The following is a 15,341-nucleotide window of genomic DNA, read 5'->3' on the forward strand; positions in this document are numbered from 1 at the left end:
ATGGGTCCGCAAATCCGGAGATGCGGAACGGTGCTGAACGGAAGAACGGAACACTACAGAGTCCTTTCTGGGGTTCCGTTCCGTGCCTCTGCACCGTAAAAAGATAGAACTTGCTATATCTTTTTGCGGAACCGACGGATCGCTGACCCATTCAAGTGAATGGGGCCGCGATCCCTAAGCGGCTGGCACACGGTCAGTGCCCGTGCATTGCGGACCGCAATTTGCCAATTTGTGAACAAGCCCTAAGAGAGGCAGTGAAGGCTTCCAGCATGAAGAATGGGAATTAAATGCACCTTTGATACGTTATTCATGATGGCATGAGCAATTAAGCATTGAAGAATGTGGTCTTCTTTTTAAGCTTGACCACCTTTAGTTATTGGGTACGGTTCAACCACTTAGTGACCAGCCACTGTTTCCAGTGTTTGCCTTTCCATGTTTAAGCAGCTGTAACTTTTTCGTTTTTTCATTGACATGGCTGTATAAGGAGTAGTTTTGTGCAAGAGAAATTGCAATTGTTTGGTGCTGTTTGAGGGTAAATATAAATTACTTGAATGTATATATATCTTTTTGCATTGCAAATATAGAAAAGGTGTTTTTTGAGAATTGCTTTTTTAACTTTATTGTTTAATGAAATACTGAGGTTTTTTCATTATTGCATTTTCATTTTGCTTTTCTATCTTCCTTGAGCTATAACTTTTTTATTTTTCACTTCACAAAGCCATGTGAGGTCTTATCTTTTGCGGGACAAGATGTACTTTCTAATGCCACCTTTTAATATGGCATACAATGTAGTGGGAAGCTGGAAGGGAAAAAAAATGCAATTCCTCCACCGTTTAACGGGTTTTGTCCCTATGGCGTTCCCTTTGTGGCAAAACTGACCGATGCCCTTCATTCTCTGGGTCAGTACGATTACAATGATATCACATAGGTATAGTTTTTTTTATGTCTAAATAGTGTAAAAATAAATGTAAACTTTACAATTTTTTGATATCACCATATACTGACCCCAATAGCTTTATGTCTGCAGCACTGTGTGGGGGCTCATTTTTTTGCAGGACAATCTGTCGTTTTTATTAATACCATTTTGCAGTGTGTGACTTTTTGATTGCATTTTATTACATTGGTTAAGAGAAATGATGAAAAAATAGCAAATCGGACATTTTGATCCATTTTTCAGTTTGGCGTAAATATTTTTATATTTTTATATTATATATTACCGGCATCCTCATTGACCGCAGAAGATGCTGATAAGAAGCCCGGAGGCGCAAGAGGTTTTTCACCTTTTATATGCTGTGATCTCACTTGATCACGGCATCTTAAAGGCCTTAATGACTGCGTTCGGCATTATTGCCAGTTGCGGTCATTAGCCGCGGGTCTCTGCTGTTTGAAACAGCGGAGACCTGTCGGCCATGGTGCCTGCTGCATGTGCGAGCGGGCGGCATGTTTGCCCATCACTCCAGCGCCGCACATGTATAGCGCTGGTAGCAAAAGCGTTAAGTTGTACATATTTCACACTGGATAACCTGTTAAATGAGTTGTTCATGTTATTTCGGTCATGTTTGTGGATACCTAATAATTTTTTTTCTTGCTTTTATGTAAAGTATGTGCAATAAAATGTATTTAATAATAAAAATGCATTTTTTTAAATTTTTTGTAAGATGTGACTGCTGATTTTATAATGCCAGCACATAATTTAAAAATAATGTGTTATTAGAATTTCAGTCAATTTATTACGTTAAATCTATTTCAACTATATTTTAAAAATCGTGCAGTTATTACAATAACTAGGAGGCCTCATAATCAACTGAAATTTCCTGTTCTTACATTGTTATCAGAGGCTGGATAACAATGTAAGATATCACTATAGATAAGTCTCCATTCACACGTCCGCAATTTCGTTCTGCATTTTGCGGAACGGAATTGCGGACCCATTCATTCCTATGGGGCAGCACGATGTGCTGCCCGGACACGGAATTGCGGATCCGCACTTCCGTTCCGCAAAAAAATAGAACATGTCCTATTCTTGTCCGCAATTGCATATTCTATTAGTGCCGGCAATGTGCAGTCCGCAAAATGCGGAACGCACATTGCCGCTTTCCGTGCTTTGCGGCTCCGTGTATCTGCAAAACACGTTGCGGACGTGTGAATGGAGCCTAACACAGGATTCACCATTCACAATAGTGGATAATCACAGCTCATGTTCTCCCCCTCCCTGCGCAATGACTTTTGTACAGGCCACAGAGCATGCGTACAACACTCTGCCATAGTAATCAATAAACATTTCCGGTCTACAGGTTTCTATGACATATTTCTGAATGAAGTTAAAAGCAGCTCAGGCAAGATGGCAGCCCCCACAATCATGTGCAGAATGTAGTATAAAAAATGTACAACCAAGAAATGAAATCAAATTAAAAAAAGAATATTTTTCAAAATTTGGTTGTAATTATTAAAAAATATATATGAAGGTGATACATTTCCTTTAAGTATGTTGTGGATTACTGATAAATCTCATTGTCTAGGATGATACATCAAGTATTAGAGATTAGCAAAGTTTTAGAAAATTCGATTTGGCTGCTTTGCCGAATTTTACAAAAGAATTTGCTTAGTGACGAATTACTTTGTCAAGAATCACATTTTTTTTAAAAGTAGCAGGTGCCATTACAGGGCGCTGCGATAGCGCCACCCCCATTATTGTACCCCTGCCGCGTTCATACATGATTGTGACATCTGAGTGTAAAAACAGTGTAAAAGGAACATAAAAAATTAAATCAAACTTCAAAATCATACTTACCTCCTCCATTTGCTCATGACATCATATGTCACCATGCACGGGATTTCAGGCAAGATCTTCAATCAAGATGGAGGTAGCCAGCTCGTCACAAGCAAATGAAGGAGGTAAGTTTGATTTTTTCGATTTTTACACTATTTCAGGTTAAATCGATTCACTACCACGAAGCATTAGAAAATTCGGCTTCACAGCGAATCAAATTTAACCTGAAATTCGGATCAAAAATCCACTTCGGTGGACTCGCTCATCTCTATCAAGTATAACATGGTTGAATACACACCACGTCATTAGAGAATGATGATATTGTCAAAGTAAAATGATATTGGTTCTATGAAAGATAATTCAGAGAATTTGTTCCTACCGTCGATGGCTTATTCAAACACCCTGACTTTGTAATCTCATCTATCTGTAAAGCAAAAATAAATACATTTGAATGATTCATTTAGTAAGGAAGAGGAGGCCATGTCCGAAGTTTATGTTCACTTTAACCCCTTTAAAGGGGTTGTCCGGGAATACATCATTTGTAACAAACCCTGGACTGAAAGATGGAGACACGGGAGCAGGACTGGAGTGGCGGGGAGGAGGCTGAACCTTTCATTTGGGGAGGTAGGATGTTGGCACCTGCCGGAAATTATGTATTTACAGACAACAGAATTATTTAATAAAATGTATCTGTATAGCGCCACTTATTTTCTCATTTCTTTGTCCTGCTCACTTAGATGGCCGCACATGCTCAGTTTCATCGAGTGCCTCCTGATCTGTGGAAAGGAAAGAACTGAAGCAGAAAAGACACGCCCCCTGAGCTGCAGCAGAAAAGACCCTCCCCTGAGCCGCAGCAGAAAAGACACGCCCCCTGAGCTGCAGCAGAAAAGACATTCCCCTGAGCTGCAGCAGAAAAGACACGTCCCCTGAGCTGCAGCAGAAAAGACACGGCCCCTGAGCTGCAGCAGAAAAGACCCTCCCCTGAGCTGCAGCAGAAAAGACACGTCCCCTGAGCTGCAGCAGAAAAGACACGTCCCCTGAGCTGCAGCAGAACAGACCCTCTCCTGAGCTGCAGCAGAAAAGACCCTCCCCTGAGCTGCAGCAGAAAAGACACTCCCCTGAGCTGCAGCAGAAAAGACACGTCCCCTGAGCTGCAGCAGAACAGACCCTCTCCTGAGCTGCAGCAGAAAAGACCCTCCCCTGAGCTGCAGCAGAAAAGACACTCCCCTGAGCTGCAGCAGAAAAGACACGTCCCCTGAGCTGAAGCAGAACAGACACTCCCCTGAGCTGCAGCAGAAAAGATACTCCCCTGAGCTGCAGCAGAAAAGACACGTCCCCTGAGCTGCAGCAGAAAAGGCACTCCCCTGAGCTGCCAGCTTGATATAAATCAAAGCAATGAATAGGACAGGGGCCGGCAACCTCCTGCACTCCAGCTGTTGTGAAACTACAACTCCCAGCATGCATACTTGCTCTGCTGTTCTCAGAATTCCCATAGTAATGGATGGAGCATGCTGGGAATTGTAGTTTCACAACAGCTGGAGTGCCGAAGGTTGCTGACCCCTGGAATAGGGAGATCTCTGGATCCATGTGAGGTGAGGGCTGGTACTAGCTTAGTTAGTAGTATAAGATGTCTGATTTTCATTTTTTACATTAGTCATGGCATAACCCTTTTAAGAACATGGCGATTTTCTTTTCACTGTTTCAACTGTGCATTACATAAGCCGTACCTTTTTCGTTTTTGCCATCAAAAAAGCCATATAAGATAAAAGAAATCTGATTATTCTATTGTTTGCAAGCGGAAAAAAAAGATGTGTGCTTTTGCTAAATTATTTTTCCAAACATGCCACCCTTGCTCATATAGTAGTATTGCTGTGTGTTTGTGATTTATATCAGGCTGGCAGAGGAGTGTCTTTTCTGCTACGGCTCAGGGGGTGTGTCCCTTCTGCTGCAGCTCTCTCCCTATCACAGCTCAGGAGGCAGTTGAAGGATGACACTGAGCATGTGCGGCCATTTCAGTGAGCAATACAAAGAAACAAGAAAAAACAAACAGCAGGTGGTGCTATACAGATATATTTTATTGAATAACCCAGTGGCTATGAATTTTTTTTATTATATGCAATAACAAAAGTATTCAGATCCAAGTGTTGGTTTGGAAACTGTAGAATATTTGTCGTGGGACAACCCCTTTAAGCTGCCCATAATCTAATGTTAAAGGGGCCGTTTAGTATTAGACAAAGATGGCTGCTTCCATCCAAAATCAGTGGCACTCCTGTCTAGTGGTTGTATGTGGTGTTGCTGCTCAGTCCTATTCACTGAGACAACCCATGGACAGGTGTGACCCGGTTTTTGTTATTGGTATGGAATAAGTCATTTCTGTGGAGGCCTGCTATTTCATGGACCTTCAGAAGTCCATTGTAGTGAGGAGCACGATGTGGACATAAAACAGCACGAATTAAGGAAACGTATTGAATAATGAACTTACTGCTTTGCAAAGGCAATCCAAGGTCTCTTTGGTTATTTTTAGATTGGTATTCTAGAGAGATGGAAGATACAAGTTTTTTTTATCAATAAGTCATTGTAAAGGCAGGGGACAGACTTCTGCTTACTAAACACTAAAGCGTCTTTCATTGTGTTTTCAGAACATTTTTTAGTTATCGTGGACAACCCCTGTAACACACCCTAATTGAAAATATAGGAAGGAAGAGAGTGTCTGAGCCAAGCCTTTATATCAAACAGATGGAAATGACAGATAGAAATGACGTAGGGAGTACAATACTATTACCCCAGACACACACATCTGCATTCATGTAATAAAGTAGCTTCATACAAGTGGTAAACACAACTTACCAAAAATGTGTTCAATGCATTTAGAATCTTATCTAGTCCTTCAACAATGTCCTCGACTGAACCAGCCTGAAAGAAAGAAAGAAAGAGAGAGGGAGAAAGGAAGGAAGAAAGGAAGGAAGAACTGTTATTACAAAAGAAGGGAACAGTACACGTATTATTTTGAGTTGAGATTATAATATGACAAATTATATTAAAGGGAACATGTCACACTGAGCATGGAGTCCTATCTGCTGGCAGTACGTTACAGGAGGAGCTGAGCAGGTTGATATATCATTTTTGGTGAAAATATGTAGCAGACTCTATGTTCAACGAGACAGGTTCCCTTTAAGTTCCCAAGTGGGACAAACTCTTTGGGTGCTTAAGGATCCTTTTAAGAAGAATCTATTGCACTTTACCTAAGTACTGTATAATCCCACTAACATCAGTGTCCATAGTACTACCATAATACCCAGGTATCACTGTTTTGTTGAAGATCTTGGTAGGGGGCACAGTTCTCCTTGTGGAGATTAGGCAAGGTCGCCATGTAGTATAAGGGGGTTGCTTGTTAGAGCAGAGCGCTCATATGGACATCATACAGAGGGAGCCCCTCAAAGAAACCGCTCCTCAGAACGGAAAGCTGCTACAATAAGGAGCTGTAGCTCTGAAGGACGCGGTTCAACCATATATTACACGGTGTCCAGTCACTTGAATGTACAGTAATATCACATTTCCCCTCTGCCAGGGAATGAGCTGCATTTGCCCCTGTATTTGCAAAAGGGGTTGTTTTGGTAGAAAAATCTATTTAATAATATTGGTCACTGGGGCAGATTCTATATGTCCAACTAGCCATGAATTTGTTTTCATAAGGATAGCAAAACTTATTTTAATTCTTTGAAGTATTATTTTCGACCCGTGATGAAGAAACAGTGAGACTTACAAGTAAATTGTCAAGTAACGCGGTCAATTCTTTGTCGCAGTTTTTTTCCTGTAAAATAAGGAAATTCATTGAATTTAAGCAATTTGTAAAAAAAAAAAAACTGTGGCGGGGGATACGGCAGGATGAATCACTACAGCGCTCAACATACTGATTTGTGTCTAACTAGCAGCGATGTCAGAAGGTAAATTTCTAATATAAATGTACCTCACTAAATAAAATATATTAGAAACATGTTCCCTATCACTGTCCCTACACATTAGAAGAAAAGAAATGGCAGTTAAACTTTAAAGAGATTTAGTAGTGCAGATATGGAGTCCAGATCACTCCTTTTTATTTTCCTCCTGCCCCCCATTCCCTCGCTGTCAGCGCTCAGAGCTGCATTAAAATACATTGTCAGCACTGCTGCGCATGCGCACAGGAGTCCTCTCCATTATGTTAGCACAGCAGTCCTGACAATGTAATGGGGGAATGGGGGGCAGGAGGAAAATAAACAGGAATGATCTGGACTCCTTATCTGCAGTACTACTCATGCAGTAATGTAGATCATAGTCTAAAATCAGGGTGACAGATTCTCCTTAAAGCATCCAACCCCTTTGAAGAAGGCGAGTAAAGGGTGGAGTTGAATGTGGCCTGTCACCATTTCCAAGTGCTGAATGTGGCTCTCAGGTTACGATAGGTTGGGCAGCACCTTTTGAAGTCATATCCCCATGATATTTTCTGTGTCTTGTGGACGCCCAAACTCAGGTGTAGCCTAAAACAATGGGGTACGTATATTTTATGGGAAATAATGGCATTGAAGTGCATAAGGGCAACCTTTTAGAAGAACATTCGGCCACTTTTCCATGAAAGGAGAGATCCTGTCATAGGGCAGGTAACCTGGATGAGGAGCAGTAACTGCCACATAATAATCCACGTGGCCCTGCTCGGTGGTATCATCTGAGCTCCTCAGCCTGTACTGCACTAAAACCGACTGCATTACCTATTTACTGGGTAAGTTATTAGGACGTAGCATCATCCTGTATGTTTCTACTATGTTGTTTTTTTTACCATATTGGAACACATCATCTAAAAGCATTTCTTACCAAAAACATTTTCAATTCTTCTAAAGCTTTCTTGATAATTTCAGGATCTTTTGTATTCTGTGATAATAAGAATAAAGGATAGTCATAGTTGGACTCTTTTGTAGTTATTGAGCAATAATCGTTACAATAATCACCGCCTGTACGTTGTAATTGTCCATTCTCTCTAGAAGTATATTGCAGGACCATGTAGTGTGCGGCACATTGGTCGTCGAACCAACGTAACGTTCACACACAGTATTTTCAAGTAGATACAATAAGACACAGGGAGGATTTCAAAATTCTAGTACAAAGGAAGCAAAAATGCGTTTAGTTGCCATGTAGACTTCAGTATTGATGATGAGGTAAATGAATACGACAATATACAATATTTATTTATTTATTTTAAACACTTATATAGCGCTGACATATTCCGCAGCGCTTTACAGACATTATCATCCAACTGTCCCCAATGGGGCTCACAATCTAAGGTCCCTATCAGTGTGTCTTTGGAGTATTCTGACCAATATGATAGATTTGTGATTGTACGCTCCGTGAAGACACTGAACCAGGAGTGCGAGGACACAGGAGATCATAAGCCTTTCATTTATGAATGTAGCGGTAACGACACATTCAGATTCAGTAATTTTTTGGCCAAAAATGGGATCGGGGCATATATCTAATTTATAGGGACACCACAGAAGTGCTCAGATTGGGCTCTCCTCTCTATGTCAAGTGTATGTCACCTTTTTGTTAATGTTCCTCACTCCATTTTAGGTGAGAGATGATTAATTCTATAATATATTTGTTTAGGGAAGTTCTGAGTCTCTCACTTAGGCCCCCTGCACATGAACGTGTGCACTCCGTTGCCGTATTGCGGACCGCATTTGCGGATCCGCAATACACAGGTGCCGTTCCGTGGGCATTCCGCAAATCCGGAGATGCGGAATGGTACGGAATGGAACCCTACGGAAGCACTACGGAGTGCTTCCGTGGGGTTTCGTCACGTACTTCCGTTCCCGCAAAAAGATAGAACATGTCCCATCTTTTTGCGGAATGGCCTGATCGCAGACCCATTAAAGTGAATGGGTCCATGACCCGCTGCGGCTGTCCCACGGAATGTGTCCGTGCATTGTGGCCCGCATTTTATGGGCCGCAGCACGACCACGGGGCGCACACGTTCGTGTGCAGGGGGCCTTAAAAGTAGACTTGTGGTTGCATGCAGCCACCACTAGAGGGCACTAATGACCTACAGATTGATACATAGATAGCCTAAATATCAATGGGGACTGTTCAGGTGAGGAGGCTACTGTTCTCATTGAGGAGACCCAGGGGATGTATACTGTATATACAATGAATAATATATACACTGCGTGCAGAATTATTAGGCAAATTAGTATTTTGACCACATCATCCTCTTTATGCATGTTGTCTTACTCCAAGCTGTATAGGCTCGAAAGCCTACTACCAATTAAGCATATTAGGTGATGTGCATCTCTGTAATGAGAAGGGGTGTGGTCTAATGACATCAACACCCTATATTAGGTGTGCATAATTATTAGGCAACTTCCTTTCCTTTGGCAAAATGGGTCAAAAGAAGGACTTGACAGGCTCAGAAAAGTCAAAAATAGTGAGATATCTTGCAGAGGGATGCAGCACTCTTAAAATGGCAAAGCTTCTGAAGCGTGATCATCGAACAATCAAGCGTTTCATTCAAAATAGTCAACAGGGTCGCAAGAAGCGTGTGGAAAAACCAAGGCGCAAAATAACTGCCCATGAACTGAGAAAAGTCAAGCGTGCAGCTGCCAAGATGCCACTTGCCACCAGTTTGGCCATATTTCAGAGCTGCAACATCACTGGAGTGCCCAAAAGCACAAGGTGTGCAATACTCAGAGACATGGCCAAGGTAAGAAAGGCTGAAAGACGACCACCACTGAACAAGACACACAAGCTGAAACGTCAAGACTGGGCCAAGAAATATCTCAAGACTGATTTTTCTAAGGTTTTATGGACTGATGAAATGAGAGTCTTGATGGGCCAGATGGATGGGCCCGTGGCTGGATTGGTAAAGGGCAGAGAGCTCCAGTCCGATTCAGACGCCAGCAAGGTGGAGGTGGAGTACTGGTTTGGGCTGGTATCATCAAAAATGAGCTTGTGGGGCCTTTTCGGGTTGAGGATGGAGTCAAGCTCAACTCCCAGTCCTACTGCCAGTTTTTGGAAGACACCTTCTTCAAGCAGTGGTACAGGAAGAAGTCTGCATCCTTCAAGAAAAACATGATTTTCATGCAGGACAATGCTCCATCACACGCGTCCAAGTACTCCACAGCGTGGCTGGCAAGAAAGGGTATAAACGAAGAAAATCTACTGACATGGCCTCCTTGTTCACCTGATCTGAACCCTATTGAGAACCTGTGGTCCATCATCAAATGTGAGATTTACAAGGAGGGAAAACAGTACACCTCTCTGAACAGTGTCTGGGAGGCTGTGGTTGCTGCTGCACGCAATGTTGATGGTGAACAGATCAAAACACTGACAGAATCCATGGATGGCAGGCTTTTGACTGTCCTTGCAAAGAAAGGTGGCTATATTGGTCACTGATTTGTTTTTGTTTTGTTTTTGAATGTCAGAAATGTATATTTGTGAATGTTGAGATGTTATATTGGTTTCACTGGTAAAAATAAATAATTGAAATGGGTATATATTTGTTTTTTGTTAAGTTGCCTAATAATTATGCACAGTAATAGTCACCTGCACACACAGATATCCCCCTAAAATAGCTAAAACTAAAAACAAACTAAAAACTACTTCCAAAAATATTCAGCTTTGATATTAATGAGTTTTTTGGGTTCATTGAGAACATGGTTGTTGTTCAATAATAAAATTAATCCTCAAAAATACAACTTGCCTAATAATTCTGCACTCCCTGTATAATATTTACAAATATAATATACAGTACATTACCTGTGCATTGCTAAGCAGGCATACGATTTTTAGGAGCTCTGCAATCAGGTCAGGCAATTCCTGTTACAAGATAAAAGTAATAAAGATTAGTATAATACTGTTCATTATCTCTATATGCAATAATGTAAAATCCGTACATATAGTTAGAGATGTTCCTTCAGTGCCCAGAAGAAATACTGTAAATATGCATTTAAAGAGGACCCGTCCCCTCTCCTGACAGGTCTGATTTAGTAACTACTTGCATTCCCCATGTAATAATTCTGGAGCATCTAATCTTTGACTCCATGTTGTGCCATGTATTTATTATTCCTGCTGGAAGTTATGAATGAATTACTAGCAGTTTGCAATAAAGATCCAGATGGGTGTTACCAGTTGGGGGGGGGGGGGGGGTCCCTACACAGTCTGACACTGATTGGATGGTGTCACACTGAGCAAGGACACCACCCCGATATACCTGACTGGTAGCACCCAGCTTGACCTTCGTGGCAAACTGCTAGTAATTCATTCATTACTTCGAGCAGGAGTAATAAAGGAATGACACTACTTGGAGTCATAAGAATAGAGGCCCCAGAACAGTTATTACATGGGGAATGCAAGTAGTTACTAAATCAGACGTGTCCGGAGAGGGGACGGGTCTTCTTTAATTACTTATTCCGCTGTAGGGCTTGTTCACACGAACGTGCCATAGTTCGCGGTCCGCAAATTGCGGATCCGCAAAACATAGATGCCGCCTGTGTGCCTTCCGCCATTTGCGGAATGGAGCGGACGGCCCTTTATAGAGATGCCTATTCTTGTCCGCAAATTGGACAAGAATAGGACATGACTCGGGGGCCACGGTACGGAGCAACGGATGCAGACAGCACACGGAATGGTGTCCGCATCTTTTGCGGCCCAATTGAAGTGAATGGGTCCGCACCCGAGCCACAAAACATGCGGCTCAGATGCGGAAACAAACCACGGTCGTGTGAATGAGCCCTTAGCCAAAGGTCATGCCAACGTTAATTTGAAGGCAACTAAGGCTCTCCTCACATTGGGTATGAGGCTTTTCTTGGATTGTATAGACATACAATGGCATATGTTATAAAATAGGATCCCACTGTAAAAAAATGCATTAAAGGTGGTATATCTAGGTCAGGGATCAGCAACCTTCGGCACTCCAGCTGTTGTGAAACTACAATTCCCAACATGCTCCATTCATTTCTATGAGAGTTTTTAGAAGAGCAGGGCAAGTATGCATACTGGGAGTTGTAGTTTCACAACAGCTGGAGTGCCGGAGGTTGCCTACCCCTGATCTAGGTGGTAACAATGTTCTAGAAGGCGGCAGAGATTCCCCCCCATCCCCCATATCCCGGCATTAGAAGGAAAATTAGGAAGGGACCTGAGAAGTATCAGAACAGGAATAGCGGGGGGTCAGCAAGGTGGGTACGACTTCTTCTGTTATATAACATTAGAAGCGGTTTTCATGGTTGGAGCCCCTTTAAGGACATATTACATACAGAATGTGAAACATATTTTCCATGTAATCGTAGTATGATTGATCAATATATAAGCAGCTGCCCATGGAAGTCCATGACACGCTGTCAGTATCACAGAGGTTTATACAGAGGTTTCAATAAATCAGCTGAGAAACAAACGTGGAAATGATTTTTCATTCCATCCAGTTCATTAATGACTAATTCATTAGATTGAAAACAAAAAATACCTCAATGACTTTAGCCAAACAGTTAATGATGGCTGTAACGAGGTCCTGAGTAGTATCACTTTGGCAGTTTCCTGAAAAATTATAATTTCAAATAAAATTATACGAGCCCTAAGTCAAGCAAGAAAACAGTGTATGCTGGATTGTTACAGGTATTACTTTGACATTTTTGCATACAAGCCGTTATATGAAGGCTGCTTCCACAGCGAGCTGCCATTTGCAGCCTTTGGTTTTATACCTAGATACTGATTAATCGATGATTTGCCTTAAAGGTTTTTTTTTTTCCAGTTACTTCAACTCGGCTTCCATTCAAATGAAAGGGATCTGAGCTGCAATAACCCAACATGGCCACTAGACAAAGAATGGTGCTGTGCTTCTGGCTCAGTCCTCTGTGTTAGTTCCAGCTGATTGGTCGTGTGTCGGACCCCCACTAATCTGATATTGATGACCTATAATAAGGACAGATCAATACTTTTAACCCGGAAAACCCCTTTAACATATGCATGTCAATTTATCACTGTTGGTTTACATGCTACTTTAGAAACAGTCTACCATTGTTGTCATGGAAATCCACTGTGTGCACTAACCTGCTGTCAAGATGCTATTTTAAACAGTAGGAAATCTTGGCAATCAGTGCTGTAGTGTATAGCATGGTGAATAGATGGAGCAGCAACCTCAACCTGGATACGAGTTGGAAATCAACCAGACTGAGTTGCCCTCTGTCCCCTCTTCTGTTCACAATAGCAATTGAACCTTTGGCGATATTAATTAGGCAGGAAACGGAATATATTGGTCTGCAACATGGAGCTATAGATGAACGTTAGGCGCTATATGCAGACGACATGATATTGTTTGTAGGAGATTTAGTGTATTCTCTCCCTGTGGTTATGAACTTTATCAGGACCTATGGCCAGTACTATTGGGAGAAAGAGGTTTGAAGTGGATTGGATAACACTGACCTGATGTTACTGTATACAATACATTCCAGAGCTGTAAGGGTTACATACCATCATAAATCAGTATAATGCTATGTGACCCCCATCAGTGCTGGGTGGTCAGGACGGGAGCTGCCACATGCTTAAGCTGCGAGTCCAAAAGGGGCCATACTCAATTTAAAGAGTTTGCTAAACTAGTGGGATTTGGGTTATGGGGAGCGCATGGTATTCTAACCATAGCACAAGTTATGTCCGGGGATTCTAATAAAATATACGAGAGAAGTTTAAGCTTCCGAGACATGTCTTTTCAATATTTGCAATTGAGACATGCTATATTGCAACAGAAGTTAACTAACTCTTAACTATTTAACCTAATATAATTTTGGATAGTCTTGCCTCCTCCTCTGATAGAAAGGGCTACATAGCTTTTGTGTATTCAACCCTGTTGACTTCATACGGTAACAAATTTCCATTACGTATTACGGAAAGATGGGAGACAGATGTTGGCCCTTTAAGAGATGGCGAGTGGTCTGATATCTCGCTTCCAGAATCTCATAAATGCGATCAGACAACAGGTTCCAAAATGTGGGGTTGGGAGCGGCCCCATCTTGCAGCAGTACTGGACGCCGATCTTGGGCATTAATAAACGGACATATAGGGTCACCATACCCATGTGTCCCAAAGTCAGATTTTTTGGGGGGGTTTAACTACAGATTTAAACACTGATCTGAAGAGTATCTTGGGAGTCCAGCGATTGTTATTTCAAGCCAGGATACTCTGCCTTCTCGTTTATTAATCTGACAAATATACTAGTAAGATTAGAAAAAGGAATGTATAGAAAAGGGGGCAAATTAGGTACATTCTATACAATCTGGAGAGCTTGGGTACATAGTGTAGACCCATTGACTGGTTCATGGACGTAAATAAAAGGCTAGGTTAAGAGAGGGTGGCAGGGAGACCCCTGGGAACCGATGAACTATTGGAATATAATACATAGATGGTTCGGAGTCTGAATGGATCCCGATTTTCATGGATGGCATTTGGGAAATGAACCGTAGAAGATTGAGGGGGGGGGGGGGGGTAAGCTGTTGGCATTAGTATGCATTTCAAATGTATACATGCTTTGTAAAGGGAGAAAAGTTAGAAAAATTTGTAATAAACATTATTTGAATTTAAAAAAAGAGAAATCAAATAAGTAAATAAATAACTAGCAGCCTAAAGATAGAAACCAACAAATAACTTTTCAGACCATGCACCTTCAGTTATTACTATTGTATAATGTACGGTGTCATGAGATATTCAGTAGTAGTTAATAATTAGGTATCTTACCATTATGGAAAAGGCTGAGACCAACCAGCAAAAAGATAGCGATGCTCTTCATTGTGCAGACTGGGAGTTCACCAGAAGCTACTGATGACAACTGCCTACGGCTCCTGTTTTATACAGTTTCAGGGGCTGAAGTCACTCACGGTGGAAGATGGAGACAATAAGACTATCCGGTGCCAAAACCACAATGTCCTTTCATATTTAATATTTAACAATGACTGACGTCACTTAAAACAAAACAAATCGTATGACTTGTGCCCAAGGGATTAAAATGATACTGTTATTTTAACCACTAATCCCTTTAGTTGATATTCACGTGGGGCATCCCTTTCCAATGTAATGAAGATATTGACTTGTTTCCATTGATCCCTCTGAGCCTTTGTAGCTCATGGGAGGCAGAGTTTAGGATCTCTATGCTACTTCTGGGCAATATAGTACTGTATCATCTACAAATGTGTGCACCGCACCCTAATAATTAGGTATAAAGCTGTCAGATATACAGGACCATATGGCATCCAGGTAAATAGTATTAAACAGCAATTAGGTCTAGCAGAGTGAATGTTGTTGTATACATCCCTGGTGGTCTAGGGCACTGAAGGTTTTAACCTTCTATATCCCTTGCAGTTAAAGGTGTTTTCCGATTCTTTCTAACTGATGATCTATCCTCTGGATAGGCCATCAAGTATCTGATCAGTGGGGGTAAGACATCTGGGACCCCCGACGATCATCTGTCTCTCCTGTGAGCACAGCAGCCTTACCAAGCACGGGGCCACACATTGTATTGCGGCTGTGCATAGTATCACAGCTAAGCCCTATTCACTCGAACGGG

At 41.7% G+C, this 15,341-nt stretch overlaps 1 protein-coding gene across 4 annotated transcripts in view; it reads right to left on the bottom strand.

Moving 5' to 3' along the window:
* LOC120978577 overlaps window positions 1–15,341 on the bottom strand; it is an 875,253-nt gene that overhangs the window by 592,493 nt on the left and 267,419 nt on the right. The window contains exons 1-8 of one of the 4 annotated variants that reach the window (XM_040406805.1): window positions 14,516–14,582; window positions 12,255–12,325; window positions 10,553–10,612; window positions 7,616–7,672; window positions 6,534–6,581; window positions 5,618–5,683; window positions 5,253–5,303; window positions 3,150–3,194 (exon numbers count right to left, since the gene is read on the bottom strand). The exons of 1 other annotated variant lie outside the window; for it this stretch is intronic. In XM_040406805.1, the coding sequence (XP_040262739.1) occupies window positions 3,150–3,194; window positions 5,253–5,303; window positions 5,618–5,683; window positions 6,534–6,581; window positions 7,616–7,672; window positions 10,553–10,612; window positions 12,255–12,325; window positions 14,516–14,567 (450 nt within the window). In that variant the 5' untranslated portion in view covers window positions 14,568–14,582. Of the gene's footprint in view, window positions 1–3,149; window positions 3,195–5,252; window positions 5,304–5,617; window positions 5,684–6,533; window positions 6,582–7,615; window positions 7,673–10,552; window positions 10,613–12,254; window positions 12,326–14,515; window positions 14,583–15,341 lie in introns of those variants that run through there. 2 more of the 4 variants (XM_040406806.1, XM_040406807.1) reach the window with 2 other exon arrangements.

This window comes from Bufo bufo, chromosome 9 (genome assembly GCF_905171765.1).
Source record: "Bufo bufo chromosome 9, aBufBuf1.1, whole genome shotgun sequence".
Classification (NCBI taxonomy): domain Eukaryota; kingdom Metazoa; phylum Chordata; class Amphibia; order Anura; family Bufonidae; genus Bufo; species Bufo bufo.